The 19,035-nt window shown below is 48.6% G+C and overlaps 3 protein-coding genes across 3 annotated transcripts; 1 reads left to right on the plus strand and 2 right to left on the minus strand.

The window, feature by feature from the left end:
* Positions 1-151: 151 nt before the first annotated feature.
* CGCS363_v003503 (uncharacterized protein) lies at positions 152-1,462 on the minus strand (the record flags this gene model as incomplete). Its single annotated transcript, XM_036635352.1, has 2 exons — positions 152-469; positions 527-1,462. 2 exons carry the CDS (start codon positions 1,460-1,462, stop codon positions 152-154), a joined length of 1,254 nt encoding a protein of 417 aa, XP_036499403.1.
* A 1,840-nt stretch (positions 1,463-3,302) lies between these two features.
* On the minus strand, positions 3,303-7,241 carry Mutanase-4 (Mutanase; the record flags this gene model as incomplete). The annotated part of the gene is made up of 6 exons (XM_036635353.1): positions 3,303-4,207; positions 4,424-4,531; positions 4,620-6,234; positions 6,307-6,391; positions 6,443-7,092; positions 7,161-7,241. 6 exons carry the CDS (start codon positions 7,239-7,241, stop codon positions 3,303-3,305), a joined length of 3,444 nt encoding a protein of 1,147 aa, XP_036499408.1.
* A 10,620-nt stretch (positions 7,242-17,861) lies between these two features.
* On the plus strand, positions 17,862-18,881 carry CGCS363_v003505 (uncharacterized protein; the record flags this gene model as incomplete). Its single annotated transcript, XM_036635354.1, has 1 exon — positions 17,862-18,881. One exon carries the CDS (start codon positions 17,862-17,864, stop codon positions 18,879-18,881), a length of 1,020 nt encoding a protein of 339 aa, XP_036499409.1.
* Positions 18,882-19,035: the final 154 nt, after the last annotated feature.

Consider the following 19,035-nt stretch of genomic DNA (forward strand, 5'->3'; position numbering starts at 1 on the left):
TCCAGTCATATGATTATGCTCAATCGTATTACAAGCCCAAGGCCCCAGGCAAGTCACGAAGACAAAGCATGTGGCCAAATGATAGATTCAAAGGTAGCATTCGTTGTTTACTTCAGGATTAAGCCTAACAATTTGATTTTGTAGCTGATGGTCAGTCCTTGTAGCCAGTGACGTTCCACTGCCGAGTGACCACTCGACAAAATTCGTGGATGGCATAAACATTGTCCCTGTTCAATGTCAGGTTGCTCTGGAGTCTGACGCGTTCCTCCATGTCGAATTCCCGTTTGTTCCACATCTCCCAAGTAAGGAAGCTATGCGGGAGAAAGTTCGCATGTTCAAAGTCGATGATGATGATCCTGCTGTCTGGGTTCTCTCTGTCCTCCATAATGAAATTGTGTAGGTTGAGGTCGCAATAACACAATTTCAGGCCCTCAGGGACAAGGTTGGCCTGGATCATATCTGACCGTTCCTGGAGAGACGACCAGTCAGTGTCTTGTTGTTTCTCATATGGCTATGCCAAACATACCTCGACGATCTTTTTGTTGACGAACTCGTTGAGTTCTTCCAAGTTTGCAAACTCTCTCGGTGCATCGGAATCGTCCTTGCCAAAAGCCCAGTTCTTGATAAAGCCGCCCCCGACAGGCCCAGGGCTGACATCGCGGGGGACTGGGAATGAGAGAAGGAAGGAGATTGCATCTGCGACCCGGTTCTTGAAGGGAGCTTCCTTTTCGGCAATTTCTTCAGCTGATAATTCTGTTTTGCCGGAACTCTGCTCTGCATGCTGTTCTTGGGGAGGCGATGCAGAAAGCCCCGGCGTCTCCTGTCCATGTGCCTGGCTCTCATCGTGCGTCTCTGAAGTAGCCAGTTCAGCCGACCCTTCTGTTCGGTTTGAGTCTTCGCCGCTCTTGTCTGCAGATTGGTCTTCAGGAGGTATTGCGGCAGACTCTGACTTTACTTGTTCATGCGCGTGGTTTTCTTGACGCCTCAGTAATGCAGCCCGTTCGTACTTCCTCTTCGTTTCTTCAAGCACAGCACGTACTGCTATAAGAGGGTCTGGTCTGATATCGCTTGAGATTTGGGCCACGGAGGTGCCCGTGACGTATTCCATCACAATAATGCCGTAAGGCAGCAACTGCGATTTTTCAAAGCCGCGTAGTTTGACGTTAAGCTCTATGTCGATGAAGTCAAAAACTCGCGGGACATGGAATCGCTGCCTAGATCCCTCGTCCATCTTGGACAGCTGTTCGTGTACATAGTGCTGTGTTTTTGCTTCGCTTCTCAGAGAATCGCTCTCATGTCCGTACTTAACCCAGATGAACATGTCCGCCGGCAGGCTCTTCGGAGAAAAGCGGAAGCCTCGCAAATTGTCGTAATACGGCCTTTTTGCGCATTCCGCGACATCCTGCAGCGTGCTTTGGATCACTTCTTCGTGATCGGGCTTCCAGCCAAGAGGATACTCCATTTCGTGGACAGAGAGAATTGTGCTGGGATCATGCCGCGAAAGGATGATGTTTTTTCCAAGAGCAGCAGAGTGTGAAAGCTGTTGGGGCTTTGCTACCTTAGGTACACCTCCTTGAATGTGGATACAGTGCGGGGTAAAGTGTAGGCCGAATCTACTGTGCACACCCAGCGCTTAATACTTGGGCTCCGATAGGTCTGTTGGTTCTTCTGATTTCATCCCAGTCTATCTTTATGAGAGAAGTCTTTCAAAAATGGTGATTTACGTATTGTGATGAAAATATTGCTAGTGCTTTGATGATATACTAATTTTGGTTTTGTTGCGCGGCCATTCGTGCCTCCCTCCTCCTTCTCTTCTGCTTATTTCTGATACAACAATACGCTGTGCAGCCCCCCATGACCAGAACGAAAGTCAAGGGGGTAGCGATGATGATGGCCATGAGCTGTTGACCCCACGCCCTGCCCCCCTGAGTTGGATCGCGACACGTAGCATCGCATTCCGGGGTCTCGATCGCCGGCGAAGGATCGCCCGGGATCCATGATGCTACTGAAGCCCCGGACGGAAGGTCAGGAGGGGACGGCGTCAGAACGGCCTGGTCTGATTTCTCCCATGCGATCCTCCACGCAGGCTGCATAAGCAGACCCTTTGTGAAGGGTACTTCAACATCATGAACGACGCCGGTATATGTCTCCTGATCTTGCGCTTCCAGGCTCCCGACGCAAGCGGGGAAATCCATATCGTAGTTAAGGTCGCCAGTTGACCACAAAATCTCACCACTAAAGAAAATAAAGAAATCAGTCAACTGAGGGCGGGCAGAGTCGAATAAATGGGGAGATCCCTACGCTGCGCAACAGTATGCGGTAGTGATAGGTATCTGCTGGTTGAGGACAGTCATCTGGTGTGCGTGCCACCCCTCTGGGCATACAGCAGGACTCTTTAAGCCTATAGCTGGGGTTGCGAGGTGACTGTTCCAACCGGAAGGTTGGCACGTCGCAACAAACGTAGGATCGTTGGGATCATGAAAAAGCGCCTCAGGCGAAGCACTGCCTACGAGTCGGGTCCATCTGCGGCGTGTTTGGCAGTGAGGCGGGACAACGTAAGGTGTGGTCAATGGCAGGGGTGTCTCCGTTGCTATCACTGCCACCGTCCCTTCCGTCGTCGCGTCTGCTGTCGCGTCCGTTGTCGTTGATGTTGCTGTTATCGTCGCCATGGTCACTACCTCATGTAGGAGACTGTTCACCGACGCGAGTGGGAGTCAAAAAGATTGTGGAGCACATTCACGCGGGGAGAGAACACTGGAGTGATCCAAGACGAGTATGGGCGACTTTAAATCACTGAGAACGAGAGATCAGCGTTTAATTACATGCTGGGAGGCCTAGTAACAGTTGGCACTAGGTACCCTTTTGTTCTGGCAAAAGGTTGCATAGGGGGTTGCAGGGCTACTCAGATGCTACCTTCCCGTAATATATCAGGTGCGGCAACCACCGGGAACGGTTACAGAAAAGGGAATTCTTGACTTGGCGTTGGGGTACAATAGAGAACTCTCGCCACTAGTCAAGTGGCACAGTAATTCAGCTCAACCACCAACTGATTTGACCGCCTTCCCGAAATGACTGGCAACCAGCGAAGCACCAACGCGTTGTTAACGATTCAGTTTAACTGGACACTGTCGGTTGGTGGGAAAATCAGCCGATGTATCAAAAGCGCCAGAAAACGGTGGTCATTGGACTGTGCCACGATACAGGAAAAGCAATTCGCAGGCTGCATCAATTTGGGCCATCGCTTCGCGGAACGCATCTTTATTGAGCGGCTAGCAAACTGACAGCCGGCAGATACTCGACCCCTAATGGAACGGGTTTGTGTTGTTTGTGGTGAGCACCGTCCCGTTGCCAAACACTGTGCCAGCTTTCAGAACCGGTTCACGGTAAGGGCCGTAAGTCTCCGGCCTTTTATCCATGACCGTGCCGTTCGCGAAGATAATTCCATTCCAGGGAGAAGGTTGTCGGCGAGAATTCTTCTTCCACAGGGGATGCTTTCTTTTGCTAACCCAACAATTCTCACTGGCCATGTATAAGTTTAGCCCAACAGCTAGAACTCTTATCTCTGCGCCAAGTGAGTCCCAACCATGCTCGTCAACCAAGCGAACCCCAATGTAATCTTGCATGAGGACATTCGGATAGGTATCGGGGCTCATGGCAGGGACACCGCCCCAGTAAAGCGTTGGGTTGGTAGGATAGACGGCGAGCGCCTCCAGTCCGAAGTTGCTGCTAGTGGTGAAGTCGGGTGTCAGCTGCCATTGGGCAACCATGAACTCCTGCTTTTCTGTCCCGTACTTTTTGTGTCGAGCGGGATCGGCTAATTCTGCGGCCGTCTTCTTGATGATGGTATCTGGAATCGTGGCGGTTGGCCAATGATCGAAGCGATACATGTGAACATTGTCGCGGTAGATGCCTTCCTTAGGCAGGGAATCTGGTACCCCGTCGGCAACCTCGCCTTCAAGAATTACCAAGACGCAACCGGAACCGCCATTCATGTCCATGAACTCGCCCATAAGTCTGTCTTGAAACTGTCTGCCAACGCCTTTTGGGACTTCGAGACCACTGCATCTGTTCTTGATCTTGCCCAGAACAGCAAAGAGCTCCTCCGTCTCTTTCTGATCAAGAGGCCTGCCTCCGCCACCTTTCTCGAATGGTTCGAATGCAACCAAATCTTTCAGCCACAGGAATATGACTTCGCCAGGGCTTTCGTCTGTGAACCTGAAATTGCCATCGTCAGCGGGATTTCTGACGAGTCCAAGCTCACCAACAACCAAAAGAACTGAAGATACAGGCGCGCCCTATTGTAAGAAGCGTCTTCTTGGAACTTATTTGTTAACATCTGCAACAATATTCGTCAGGGTATCTCCTGAAGCCCCCGCAATTATGCTGTTTTTCGTATTCACGACATGGAAAATGTGAAATTCACCATCGTCTTGTCCTATAACTCTAGCAGGACGAAGGTCAAAGTAACGTGCACCAGTGCGCAGCTGTGTGCACAGCCCAAAGGCCTGGGTCTGCGTGGTATGTTTCGTGCCTGTATTCAAGTGCCATGTTAACAGAGGATTTGATAGAAGACCTGAAGGGCACAGAGCAAAGCAAATACGACAGCAAAGAGAACTCACCTTGCCATTTGAATTTTCCAATCTTGCTCATCCCAGAATCGTGGGTACCAGGCATGACAACATCCTTCACACGTCTGTTTCTAATGCTGTCGTAGATAGACCTCATCCAAGCGTCTTGCGTGTTCTCAAAGCTCAAAGAATGATGGTAGCCGTACGTTTCACTCCCGGTGATGACAAATGAGAGAGAAACCTCCGTGTCCGGATCTTCGTACTCTCTCATGCCGAGCCCCCAGCCGCTCAAGTCCACGACAGTGCGGAGGTTGTACTTGTCAGGGAATTGAGTTCTGGCTTTGATGTTGAAACGATGACTCGTGCCCACCACTTCATAATATGCCTCGCCTTTATCGTCGACTCTGCTTGTGCCGCTAACAGCATATTCCATAACACATTGGCGAGAATGTCCGGGAGGGATATCGCCAAAGTCGCCACGCATCTGATAGAAATTGGACTGATCCTTAAGATACTTGAAGCGATAAGGCGTCATGTTGACAATGGTGATGCATTGATTGTTAGAGGCGCTGGGCGTGGTAGGATCGAGCATGGGAACGTCGTAATGGCTCCCTGCTCTCATCTCCTCGCGGGAAAATGTAGCATTGGTTTCTTGACATTTGTCATCTGGATCAATCGTGTATCCACGCGTGCAAATTGTGTCTGGGCAGTAACCTCGAGAGCATGCAAAATCACACAGGCCGTGATCTGTGTCGGTGCGAAGCGGAGAGCCAGAAGCAATCCCTGCTGCAGGCGGCTGGTGCAGCCCGCCCTCACCAGTACACGTGCAGACAAGTCGAGGGCAGAAGCCGAAGTTGCAGGCGTACGAACATAGACCCCCAAACGCTCCTGTTCCTGTTCCAGCGGTGCAAGCTGGGGGAAGAAACTCGGAGACAGTTGGTACAATCGTCGGTTGCTTGGTTGGGGAGCAGTACTTCGATGGGCAGTAGCCGTGGTTACAGGCCCATGAGCATAAGCCAGAATAGTTTTCGCTCTTTCCCTTGGCAGGAAATTCGTCCACCTCCAAAGCCTTGGGCTCAGGAATCGGCTTGCCAAGTGCCTGGCATAAGCAGGATGACACCGGGCAGTAACCGTATTTGCAATTGAACTCGCAAAGCTCCGCGAACCCCTTAGCGCCGGTTCCTTTGATGCACTTCTGATCTTTCCGAGCTAGAGCTGGAGTGGCGGAGACCGAAGAGCTCAAGGATGCACTACCGACCCAGGGATTCCAGTTTGTAAGGTCATCCTGGCAGTTGTTGTTGATAGAAGCACCGTCGATCTGTGCCAAGGTCTGTCCACCCCTCTGGATCCTAATTGAAACAGCGCCAGTGCCGGTGAAGGGGACACTGCCGTGATAAACACCAATTCCACCGTCCGGAACCGATGTCCACTTGCCTTCCTGGGCTTTGCTTCCCACCATGACAGAGACTTCGGCGGCTGATCCAAGTACAGCGGAGAAGAAGATCTTGTCTTGCATGACAGAGGCAGGGGAAAATTCCTTCTGGAGCTGACTAGCAGTGTTACCTGTCGTATTGCCGTCTGGGCAGGCTGTAGCTTGGCTAGTTCTATACCAGCCGACGAGAGCCTCTTTGTTGACTGTTCCCTTCCCGTTCTTATAGTAGTCAATCTAAAACGGGAGAGTCTGGCGCCAGCCGTCGTGAGGTCTGTTGTCGGCATACATAAATGGAGTTTTGCCGACTTTGAATGCATCCATAGCATGGCTGTACATAGGGCCGATATGGTGAGACTCGCCATAGTCATTCCAAGAGATAATCTGAACATATCTGCTCGCTGTCAGTATAGGACCTCATACAGATAGCATGAATATTGCTTACTCAGGCTGGTTATACACCACTTGTATCCATCTGTCATACCACAAGTCATCGCCTCTCCAAAGCCAGTTCTTCTTGAACCCAGGCATATTAGTGTAGAACCAAGGAGAGACTAGCATCATGTAAGGCTTTCCGCCGCTTCCGTCGGGCTTGAGGTACTGGAAGTAGGATGCGTCGACGTAGGTGTCCATGTCGTTAGCACCCCACGGCCAAGCGGCCCAATTGAAAAGCCCATCTGCCACCCCATCTGCCAGCTCAAGAGCAGGCCTGGCTCCTTTAGAAGACCAGTCAGGGATAAAAAAGCAGCCGACTTGCTTCTTGATATCCTTCCAATCGCCTGCGTTACCAGGACCCTCGAACGTTGAGACAAGTGGCTTCCCATCGCTGTGCTTGAAGTACTCAGCTTGCGAGGCATACTTCTTGAGCAAACTGATGACGGTTTCTTTAGGCCAGGGGCCTCGACCAGCGTAGTCGAAGGAGAACATCAACTTGAAGTTCTCAGACTTGGCAGCCTCGAAGGCTTGCTGTAGAGATTTATCGTTCATGGACTCTCCGTGTGCCATATTAAGTGCGAACGCATCGATATGGGCTTCTTTGGCAAGACGAATGTCTGTCCGCCAAGTATCTGCCGTGTAAGAAGCCGTGTTTCCCACCTGGGGGTGTGTTAGATCCCGAGTACATAGGTAGCTATAGCGCATAGAAGCGCATAAACAAGTCTTACCATGAAATGGGCAAAGACAGCAGCCGCATTAACGCGACAGGCAGCCGCAATGGCACTGGTGATGATAAACGTGAACTTCATGTTGGAATGAGACGAGGGAAAATTGCAGTTGGAAGAAGACTTTGGACGAAGCACTGCGTCACGGTTGCCCAACATATTTGTATTTAATCGCCAAATACTCGTTCAACTGCCAGCTGCGCATGTTCAAGATAACTTTTAGTGACCAGATGTGCCCTTGCAACCGCGAGAAATCGACGGCCTTCTGCGTCTCGGCCTGGGGTCTCGGCCAGGCCTGAACACTATTGTCAAGAAATCTTGCCACCAACGGTCAACCATTCTTTCGACACTGCATCGGTCAACGCACTGGTTGTATGCATGAGGCACAGTATACGGAGGTTCTTCTTATCTGGGAATGATGCGACTGTCGGATGACTGCTGCAGCTTTCGCGAAAAAGGCTCCAGAGAAGGACAATACCAAGGTACGTTTGCATTTTTCAACTTGGTATCATACCTCGTAGACAACCACTTCCATTTTAGAGCCACAACCGACTGGTCCTGTTAGCCAATAGAACTATACCGAGTTCTTCAATGACTTGAGAGAAATACGAGTGGAAACATACCTACGAAATGAACTCGTACACGAGATACCATGATGTTCCTACTATTTGACGCACCGTAACGGACATCGGATTACGCCACGAGCTGCTACGTCCTATGGCCCAGACCATCGGGTCTGATCGCTGTCTATCACGGCAGCCTTGGCAAATAACCTATAGAATACAGTACCAAATGGAACCAACCGACACCAATAATACCACCAACACGACCAACCTTTAACCTGCCCAAAGCGGTAAGTCTTGGCCGATGCAATGAAATTGCTTGACCGGGAAATTCGAACCGCACCATGTAGCCTGTTCATGCGGGACATTTACAGATACTGAAAGAATGCCATGCAAGCGGTGCCTCGTTCCGAGCCGAGCCCGGCCAGCCCCAAGAAACATCTCAACACACAACAGGCTAAAGGTAGCCCCAGTGGAAATGCCTTTGGTTCCTGCATGGACTCGGCGCTTGAGCATGACATGCGGATAAAGAGCTTGATGGGCCCCAGTCGCTTCAGTCATGATCGGAAGTCGTTCCCGACTTCCAAAACTAAAGTCTCGGCGCGTGCCGTTGTTGGTGGCTTAAATGAAGTTCCATCATCACCACCATCACAATGTAACGCAAAGAGACCCTGCTGCTGTTGGAACCAACACGCATATTCAATTTCACACGCTGCTGGCTCACCTGAACATTGCTGAAATAAAGTCAGGGTGGCGAGGAAAGCGGTTGGTTCAACCTGCCAGCGGACGGTGAATCCGAATCGCGAGCTCATCTAGACTTCAGCCGAGGGCAACGAAAAAGACACCGCCGCGGGGGCAACTCTACGAAAGCTAAAAGCTTCCTGATATTATGCCGAGGCTACTGCAAACATCAAGCGAGATATGGCAAAGTTTTGAATCGGCTCTCACTCCGACGGTAAGGCTGTGCGCTACCTTGACAGAGTCCCCCATCAGAATTTATAGTACCTTACATTAGTTGATGTTATGCATGATCAAGTACGCATAAGCGCACGATGGCTGTAAGTAGATCAAGTAAACGCGGGCTTCGAGTTCCGTCATTAAAAGAGGCACAGATGGACCATTCAACCTTCATATCATGTTCTGAGAATTGGCTAGTTCTTCCGATGAGGGCCATAATTGGAGACGGAAGAAATTTGCTTTCGGTTGAAGTGCCTCCGGACTGTTCTGGCTCACGAGAACGCTGCGGTCGAGAAGTTCATGAACCAACAGGGCGTAACATCGTTGATCCTTGGCTTTGGGGGCGGCCGTTTACGTGGAGAGTATGGGTAGAAAGGTTGCATTGAACCACGGGAGGAGGATCCAAATTGATACAAGGCTGGGAACTTTTGTGAGACGGAGATCAGGTCGCCTCTGGCGATGTAGAAAGAGATCCATGCCTCAAAGAGGATGTTGCATAGTTTGCAGCGGGAAAAGGGCTGAAGCTCGCTCGAAGAAAGTTGCCACGGTGGTGCTGTCAAACTCGGCAACAGATTGCGAAGGTCTTATCTACATTGAATCAGCCACAGCCATGCATCATGTATGATCTGCCAAAAGAGACACACCGGTTTAGGCCCCCAAACTCCTTGTACTACTACTGGTACATTGACAATGTGATCAGTGGAGCAATGTGAGCCGGACGAACTCCATGAAAGAATCTGGTAGCCCGCTGATGCGAATGTAGCCTTTCGGCTTTGTCAAAGACCAGCGAAAAACCATCTCGGGCCCCGTGGATTCGAAAATGCGGCCGAAACCTGGTGCGAAAGGACCACGTGGAAGTGTTACAGTACAAGGACACTCTTCATATTGGCATGCCAGAAATGTTGTCAGTGCCCACCTACAGGACAAGGTACAGCAGGAATTTTCTGATTACCCTGCCTTAAGTGAGTCGCTTCTAAGGATTTATCCATATTCACACGTGCCCGTCATAGGAAATGCTGATGAAATCTATATGATGAATGAAACAGCGTCAAAATAGGATAGTGATGAATTCGAGTACTCTTGCGAATCAAAAGTTGGCTTTGCTCATTCCGTTGCGTAGACAGGCTTGCGCGTCTGGTGCGATGACCTTCTAACAGCACCCATTTCCCATTCAATTCAGGAACCCAAAACAACGCCGTAAATTTTCGTCAACCCTTGCATCATAGCCCCTCGCGAAGCAAATATCTAATTCATCATAGCAGAGCAACATCTGAACAGGCTCCTACCTTAGGCTGATCCGTTGATCGAATACAACGGATGGCCTCAGCCTTCACATCATCGCGGGGCCCGAAGAGCCGTCGGGAAACATCCTATCCCCATCATATGCCGCCAGACCTGGTACTGGAGGGAAGGACGGCGCCTGCCAGCCTGCCCCCATCTCGACATGAGGCGATTGCGGAAAGAGGGGAAAGTCGTTGAACGACAAGGGTTGTGGCATTCCAGGCGCACAGGGAGACATGTCGAAAACGGCGTCAGTACTAAAGCTAATGATCGACGGCGATGCCTCCGCAAACACGGGTGACTCGAAGCTCGATGTGGTCATGACTGTATCGCAACGGCTGTTGTCAACCACGAGCGAGGGAATCGCAGATGTAGTCGTTGAATTAGACAAAGATCTGGACAATTCGAATTCAGTGAGCAAGTCCAACCCGTTCTGGCATCTGACCTGCCCCGCAGGACTGATTTGCTGCCGCATGGTATTTTCCAGGAAGTTCCTGAAATCGGCAAGAGTCGAGTCATTCGTCGACTCATCACGATCTGGATAGGAAAGACACAATCAGTCAAACAACCAGACTATGTGGCCACCCCCGGCCGGTCAACTTACAAGGAGATGGGACGGCGTCCAACGGGAAGATGGTCTTGTAGATCTCCGTCCACTTGGCGGCGCCCTCCATTCCCCGGTTCCTCTCCTGGATCTTTCCCCACTGCGTTTCGTCGATGCTGTCATCTCCTGTGTCCTCCTGCTTGATGCAGTGAACGTCGGAACGCTGGTGTTCAGACAGCCCTTTCAGGGTGGACCATCTCTGGAGACAGCAGTTGCACCTGTGGCCTTTGACCCGGTGGACACGCTTCAGGTGCTCCCTGGTTATATCACCGTTAGCTACAGGACGATCCGGCGTGAGAGAGTGGGTTGTTCGTCTTACTTTAATCTGTGAATCTCCCATCCGGGGCCACCGCATGAGTTCCACTCCTTGGTGCCGTATTTCTCCTGGTCATGCTTGAAATATGGGCACGCAAAGAGTTCTCCGGAGGGTTTGTCAGTGGGAGACCTGAGGGACGCGGACTTTTGGCGCTTGCTTTGCGCCGGCGATCTCGATTCCGCATCTCGTCGCCTTTTACCGCGCGGAGATTTGGGACTGGCCATTGGGATGGTATGGGATACCGGATTCGCCACGGCCAAGTCGCTGCCGAGTCCCAGACTTGAAACGCCAAATGACTGCTCGGGCGCCGCCCATGTCGAAGACCTCCCGTCCGGTTCCGGATTGAAGCTGGGCGGGGCCAGCTGGTGGGAATCCAGCGGCCAGGTGCCATGGTTGTAAGGGAACCGCATCATGTTTACGCTAATGGATCGCGGGGCCTCCGCATGGTCAATCTTATTAGGAACAACGGCCTTATTCGTCGCACGAGGATCAGGCTTGGCGTACTCCGGCTCATCAGAGCACTTGCGATGGATCTCCCTCAGCCTATCCACGAGCTGGGCACTAGTGATCCGCTTGTCGCCATCCACCTCTAGCATGCCATTCTTGACCAGGTCGAGAATATCGTGGATGAGAGGGCTGGCGGTGGGAGATTGGTGAAGCTTGTCGATCCACTATGACAAGAAGGTCAGTGAACCGTGAACATCTCTTTGGAATGGAGGCTGGAAGCCGTTTTCTCACATGCGTCACAGCAGGCTTCACCCGTAGCCCGCTGCCCTTCTTCTTGTCCCGGGCTTCAAAGAAGGAGTCGTCGACCTTGCCATTCTCTCGCGCCGCAACATCGCCACGCAGAGCGCGCTTCGCGCGAAAGCTGCGCACGCCCTTCCTCCCCAGAGCCATCCACGTCGCCGCGACGCTCATCACGCACCCGAGCGACCACATGTCCGCCTGCTGCCCGTCGAAGTGCCCGCCGTCATGCTCCGGGGCACGATACGTCGGCGAGAAACCCAGCGGCTGTTGCTCCGTCGTCGCCGCTGCCTGCTGACGGACGGACGAGAGCCCAAAGTCTGCGAGCTTCCAGCGGCCGTCCATGACGAGGATGTTCTCGGGCTTGAGATCGCCGTGGTAACCGTGCCCGGCGGCTGCGGCGCCGGCAGAGCTGCCAGCCGCCTTATTGCGGCTCTTGGCGCGCCAGTAGTGAATTGCCTTGAGGGCCTCCGCGATGCCGAGCATCTGCTTTACGGTGAGAGCCGCCTGTCCCTCATCTTTTGGTGCGTCGGTCTGGGTCAGGAGGGATTGTAGGTCATTATCAGCCCAGGGGAGGACGAGATACGGCGTCGAGCCGTGCTTGAAGGCGGTGAGAAAAGGGCTGATGTTTGGGGCGTCGCTGAAGCGCCTAAGGGCAGAGACTTCGCGATCAAAAATGCCGTTGTCGAGCGAAGATTCAAATTGTTTGACCGCGAAATGAGTGCGGCTCTAGATCTATTATTAGCGCCAAGGAAGAAGATTATTCGGGATAGAGTTGTCATACCTCTGATGTATCACAATAAAGATGTGCTGGGTGAATGCGAACTTGGTAGACCCTCGAATGGCCGCCTTGCTGTATCACCGGCGCCGCAGGCCCATCCCAGATAAACGGCAGAATGGTCTTCTGGTGGAAGCGGGAGGGTTCGCCCTCGGCGCCCAACTCCTCCATCACCGGCACGCAGACCCTCCACTGCATCTCCTCGAACGCCACGACATCATCATAATTGAGACCCGCAAGCCTAAGGTCGAAACACTTAGGCGCACTCAAGGACCCGACGACCGTGCTGCTCTCAGTAGTCAGCTCCAGGGGCAGGTCGCCGTCGCTGATGGAGTTGTCCATGAACTTGAAGATCGCATCGGCGCGACCAATCAGGACCAGGATCGCAAAGATCTTCACCGTCTGCGGCGAACCGGTGAATACAGCGTTGGCGAAGATGCTCCGTATCTCCTCCGTGAAGCCGGGCGCGCACTCCCGTAGCGTCCGGAGCGCCGATGCGGGGGTGACGAGCCGGTGGAGCTCGTCGTTCGGCAGGAAGGACCGCGCGGGGTCGGCGGCGCCGAGGGGGAGGGTCGTGCACATGGCCGCCTCCAGCTGGGCCCTTAGCGGCGGCGTCCCATTGTCATGCGAAGGAGGCCCCCAAGACGCTTCGGTATTCGATCCATGGTTTGCGGTAGCTATGTTCATGCCGGAGTGGATTGTTGAATTGAGTTTTTTCTTGGCGTGGGCTGTACAGAGACTGACTGAATTCAAAGTCGATAAATTGCTTTCCTCAGGATGTGCTGGCCGGCGGGGCATCGCCACGCTTTATGAACATAGCCTGAGTGAACGAGCTGACATGCTGCGGATGAGCGTCATGGGCGCAGGGAGGGAGCCAAGCTGGATTCGACCAAGTTTCGTGCGATTGCCTTGAAAAGGCAGCCGAATCGCCTGCAACAACATACCTCAACAACAGTCGGTGTCTCCAGCAAAGTGATGCGTGATAACTCGCGTCTGCGTGTTTGCGCGGTGCGTACATGGCTGCTGCACGGTTCGTGGCTTGTGCAATCCAGGGCGCGCGGGTCTGCTGGATTCCATTGGCTTCTTGTTTCCTTGCACAGCCCTCCCTGATGAATTGGCTCCGCCCGAATCGTCAGACGGTGACCACCGGCCAGCCTCATTTGAGTCCTCTTTGCCGGACAGTCATACTAGATAGTTCTTCTCAAACTGGCTGGTCTGGTTCGCGAAACAGACAGAGCATAGGGATCCACTAACTGCACATAGCCAGAATGATAATTAAACATAGTAGGTCCGCCACAACTAGATCTAACTAACCAGAGGCTAGGAATCCCAAAAGTTATATAACTTTAAAGCTTTTAATTTTTATTATAGTAATTAATATAACTTAATAAGATCTAGCGTTTTTTTGATTTTTAATAAAAAGGTTAATAGAGACTATATTAACTATTAATCTAGCTTTTTTAGCGCTAATAGTATTAGTTATACTAATAGCTGCTAATATATAAACTATATACCTTCTACTACACCCCTTATAGCCCTCCCTCTAGCTCTACCTCTTATTAATATACCTCTTAGAGCTACTATTATTACTACTACTACTATTACTATTACTACCTCTAAATTAATAATATTTATATTACTTACTATTAATACTAGTAAAGCTTACCTAATAGTAAATATATAAAATATATCCTTAAAGCAATTAAGTTTCTTATTAATAATATAAATCTTATATAGCTTAGCTTATACTATAGATTAGCCTCTACCCCTAGCTTTTATACTACTTCTAGCTTTACTTCTATTTCTACTATATAGCTAACTCTAAGGTAGCTTTAAGGTCTTAAAGTAGGAGAGGTTATATTATATTAACTTAGTCTCTCTTATAGCTTAGCTAACTTAATACTATAGCTAGCTTAGTATAGCTTTAAGCGTTTTATATTAAGGTTTAAGTTTAAATTAATATAGTACTACACTAAGGTCTTATTCTATAAATAAAGCCTTAATATCTAGCGTAAGTAGCTATAGCTATTAGTTCCTATATAAATATACTCCCTAGAGAAACTTATAAAGTAATCTAAAAAGTACTAATAGGGATCTATATTATTTAGAGTAAAAGTTCTACTTTAGTAAAACTAGCTAAATACTATATAGCAGTAAAATAAGCTATACTACTAAGTAAATAAGCTACTATAAATAGGTAAGTCTTTCTTTTTATACTAAATATTATCTACTAATAAAAATTACTTATATATTAGTTTAAATATAATAAAGCCTACCTTTTTAACTAATAATAGTATTATAAACTTATTATACTTTAGTATAATTTATATTAATTTAGTTTTAACTCTTTTAGTATATATATATTATCTACTACTTTATCTTTTAGATCTTCTTATAAAAAGTATTAAGGCTTATTAGTATATAATATAGCTACTATTTAAGAAGTATATAAGCCTCCTCTATATAAAAAGTAATAATAATATTATAATTCTAAAGTTACTAAATAGAAAAGTTAGTAAACTCCTCCTTATAGGGAAAGTATATCTTAAAAATATAATCTATAATATACTTCTATTCTAAAAAGTATTTATAAAAAGTACTCTAAGCTTTAAAAAAACTATCTTCTATAGGGGTATAGATATAAGCTTTCTATACTAAGATTATACTATTTTAAGAGAGAGGAAAATTATTATATAAAGCTATAAATATTATATTAATATTATAAATAGGTAAATTTACTTCTACTATTATATCTAATATAAGTATACCTCTAAAGAAGTTTACTAAAGTAGGGTTAAGTAGTATAAATATAATAGTATAGTTAAAGTTATCCTTAACTTCTTAGTACTAAGAGATAATATAATCTAAGTTAACTATATTACTCTAAGTAAGTACTTCTTAATTAAGTTTATTATTAAGCTTATACTACTTAGTTTATATATAATAATTAATATTTTTTATAATATACTATATATAGATCTATTACTAAACGCCTAAGTAAATAAGACTAGTAGTACACTTAAATACTTTATTAAGATTGCTAATAATAACTATAAAGTAGTATATTTAATATTTATAAGCTTACTAAGATATTACTATAAGTAACTATTTAAAGTTATCCTTAGCCTTACTATTAATAAAGCTAAAGGTAATATTAAATATAATATAGAGGTAAGTAATACTAATAATTTATAGTAGGAGTATTTTAAACTTATTAATCTTATAGGTATTATTAAATAAGAAGATATTAAGGTTCTTATACTATAAATTAAGGTAGTTGCTATAAGCTTATATAATATAGTTAATATAGTTATTACTACCCCTACTTACTTTATAGATAAGTTTATAATCTATAGTATAAGCCTCTAATATATATAAAAAAAGCTAGAAGGAGGAGAAAGAGCTATACTTTTAAGTATAGAGGGTAGCTTAAATATTATATATATTAATATTAGTAATAAAGTAGGGTAATAGGTTATTATTACTATTATACTATAACTAATCCTTATAAATATTCTCATAGATTTAAGTAGTAGTAAGTAATATAAAAGCTAATAATGTTTTAATATACTTAGTGAGGGCTAAGTTACTAAGTTATTATTATTATTATATATATAATAAAACTTTATACTACCTATTAATACTATTATAGTTATATAAGAGGGTAGGGTTATAATAAGTATAATAGAAGCTAATAGCTTTATAATAAATAATCTTAATATACTATAGGTAGTTATATTTAACTAACTTACTAATATATTAATCTATATATTACTTATATATAGAGGTAGTATAGTTATAAATAATATTAATATATAAGATAGTAGTATTTTTATTATATAGCTTATCCTTATTAAGCTTATAAGTATATACTTTTTAGAAGTAGTAACTCTTACTTAACGCACTATTAAAGAGATTCTTATAAATATCTTTAGTAATAATTATATAAGGGAATAAGTTAAGTTTAATAATAGTATTATTACTATTATTAATTATTAATACTATTAAAAAGGTAATAAGAGTAGTAATAATAATAGTAGTGTTAATAGATAATTAGATATAATCGCTAATATAGAGGTGTTATAGTAGTAAAAAAAATCGTATATTAATAACGAAAAGCTTTATCTTTTATTAAATCCTAGCCTCTAGTTAGTTAGATCTAGTTATAGCGGACCTACTATGTTCAATTATCATTCTGGCTATGTGTAATTAGTGAATCCCCAGAGCATGGTTCGCGAACCATGGGGAATCACAGAGATCTCTCGCTCGAGATTGAAGCTTGTTTGCATGTTCCCATCCTCTCCGAACAAGGGAGACCCCTGCCAGACCACCCTCCGCGGAAGTCGTCCCGGAACTGCTATCGAAGGAACCTAACAATTAACGACCTTAGTCATACCTTAAAAGCTCTCCTAATCGTGTACCAAAATCCCTCCCGCCCGGCACTCTACGAAACCCAAGCCCGAGATGCAGTTCATGCTTAAAACAGCACCGTTCACCAACAAACCTTATCAGTCCTCGATGCATATGTCATCTCAACTACTTCTCCATCTCTCTCACTCCCGCATCAACCGCAATGTCCTTAATCAAACCCAAAAGACACGGCCACATTAAATGGAACTGGACCTACAAACAACAGCAGCAACAGGGAAGAACATTAGCTAATCACCAGAGTCCCTCCCAAGCAAAGGATCGGTGAGCAGTGCCAAGAAAACGCCAAGAAAACCCACGCCCAGTCGCCTATCATTTCGCACCACGCGACCCCATCCTCGACTCCCACGGAGGTATTCTTTTCGCTCGCCCGTGGTGCCTGCCTGCCGCCGTGTGTGTTGATGTAATCCGCAGCAGCTGGAGTGAGTGAGGGAGAAAAAAAAAGGCCAGTCCACCCCCCGCACACGACTCTCTTCTTCACACTCTTCCTGATGAAGCTGTAATCGGCCAGCAACACTTCAACATCCAACCCGAAACGAAACAAACGCAGGAGAAGGACGTCATAAGCGAGGAGCAGTAGCATGGTCGGATCCGCTGTCCCGCAAAGCCTCGAGTGAGAGCTGTTCCTCTTCCCCACCGCCGCCGCGCTGCTGGCCGCTCACATCTGCGCGACGAGCCTTTTCCTCCTGCGCCGTGCTGCCGTCTTTTCCGGGCCACCCCAGACGCACCCAAGACATTACCACCTCTTACGCACTCATACCTACCTAACCAACGCACTCACTCATACACGGCCGCGCGCGCCGTGAGACGCGAAAGGCGCCTGCTGCCGCTTCGCCCAATCGGCCGCACTGAAGAAAACAGTAAACCGTGTGTCATCGGTTTCCACGGCTCCCCAGAAGCGAAGGGGGCCGTCTCTTTCTTGGCTTTGGGCCTCGCGAACGCGGCACGACAGAAGTCTTGGCCTTAAGCAACTTCAAGGAACAACAAGGCACAACCACCAAACATCACAAAGGGACCGGGGGAGAACCGAAAAATGAGACCGCTCCCCCTCATGGGGTCCCTCCTCGCCGCGGGGATCGGTGGTCCCGGGAGCGGCGTCCGGCCCGCCCTCGCAACGGTCCCCATCCTCACCGAGGTCGCCCTCAAGGGCTGCGCCGACGTGGGCTGCCCGGCCGGCGCCGTGCACGACCTCGTCGGCGAGTCCAACTGCACCCTCGGCGGCTCCGTCCTGCGCCGCGTCGGCATCGCCCCGGAGGTCCTCGACATCCCCATCGACGACAACAACATCACCGACATCCGCAAGCTGTCCGTGACGGTAGCCACCCTGCACAACGGCCCCGCCACATCCTCCTCCTCCTCCAACTGGATGAAGAAGCAGGTCTACACGCAGTCGTACTACCTCGGCGCGCCCGCCGGCCTGAACCTGTCCTCGCCAAAGTACCCCAAGGGCTGCGCGCTCATCTTCCAGCACCTCTTCCAGACGCTGCCGATCGCGCACGAGGTCAAGGACGACGAGACGACCGACTGCTCCTCGTGGCTGCAGCAGAGCTGCATGGACGAGATCACGGGCTACGTCGACGACTTCCGCGCGGAGCACGCCAAGGACGAGGACCTGCCGCGCTGCCAGGAAGTCGCCATGTACCTCGAGGAGCGCACGCGGACGGACAAAAACTTCCACTGCAACCTGATCGCGGGCGCGGTGAATATCACGGGGGCCGAGATCATCGGGCCCGACGCCCCGGATACGCCGGCGCAGGACGCTGGCGCGAACAACGGCTGCCACCCGACGCTGCCGGCGGCGTACGACTTGATGAAGCTGACGGACGTGGAGCTGATTCTTGATGAGGACGGTGGGACGACGACGCCGACGGGCGGGTTGAACGGGTACACGCCGGTGATGAGCGTGCTGTTCGACAAGCTGCTGTATTCGCAGTGGATCTGCATGAAGACGATGAGCGAATTTGAGAGGGAGAGCACGGCGGCGCGGAGCACGCCCCTGATGGCGGGGCTGGTGATGGGAGCCGCCACCCTCATTGCGCTGTTGATGTTATGAGGGAGAGAGCACGGTGTGCGGATGAAAGAGAATGGTAGCGATCACAAGAGGCAAAACAGGACTGGCCCGAAATATTATGACTTTATGCGATATATACCCAATGAAATCATGGCGATAGATATGATGCGCCCTACCCAAGACCGTTCCCCCTGTT

The sequence above is a fragment of the Colletotrichum siamense genome (genome assembly GCF_013390195.1).
Source record: "Colletotrichum siamense strain Cg363 chromosome Unknown KSG_Cg363_contig02, whole genome shotgun sequence".
Classification (NCBI taxonomy): Eukaryota; Fungi; Ascomycota; class Sordariomycetes; order Glomerellales; family Glomerellaceae; genus Colletotrichum; species Colletotrichum siamense.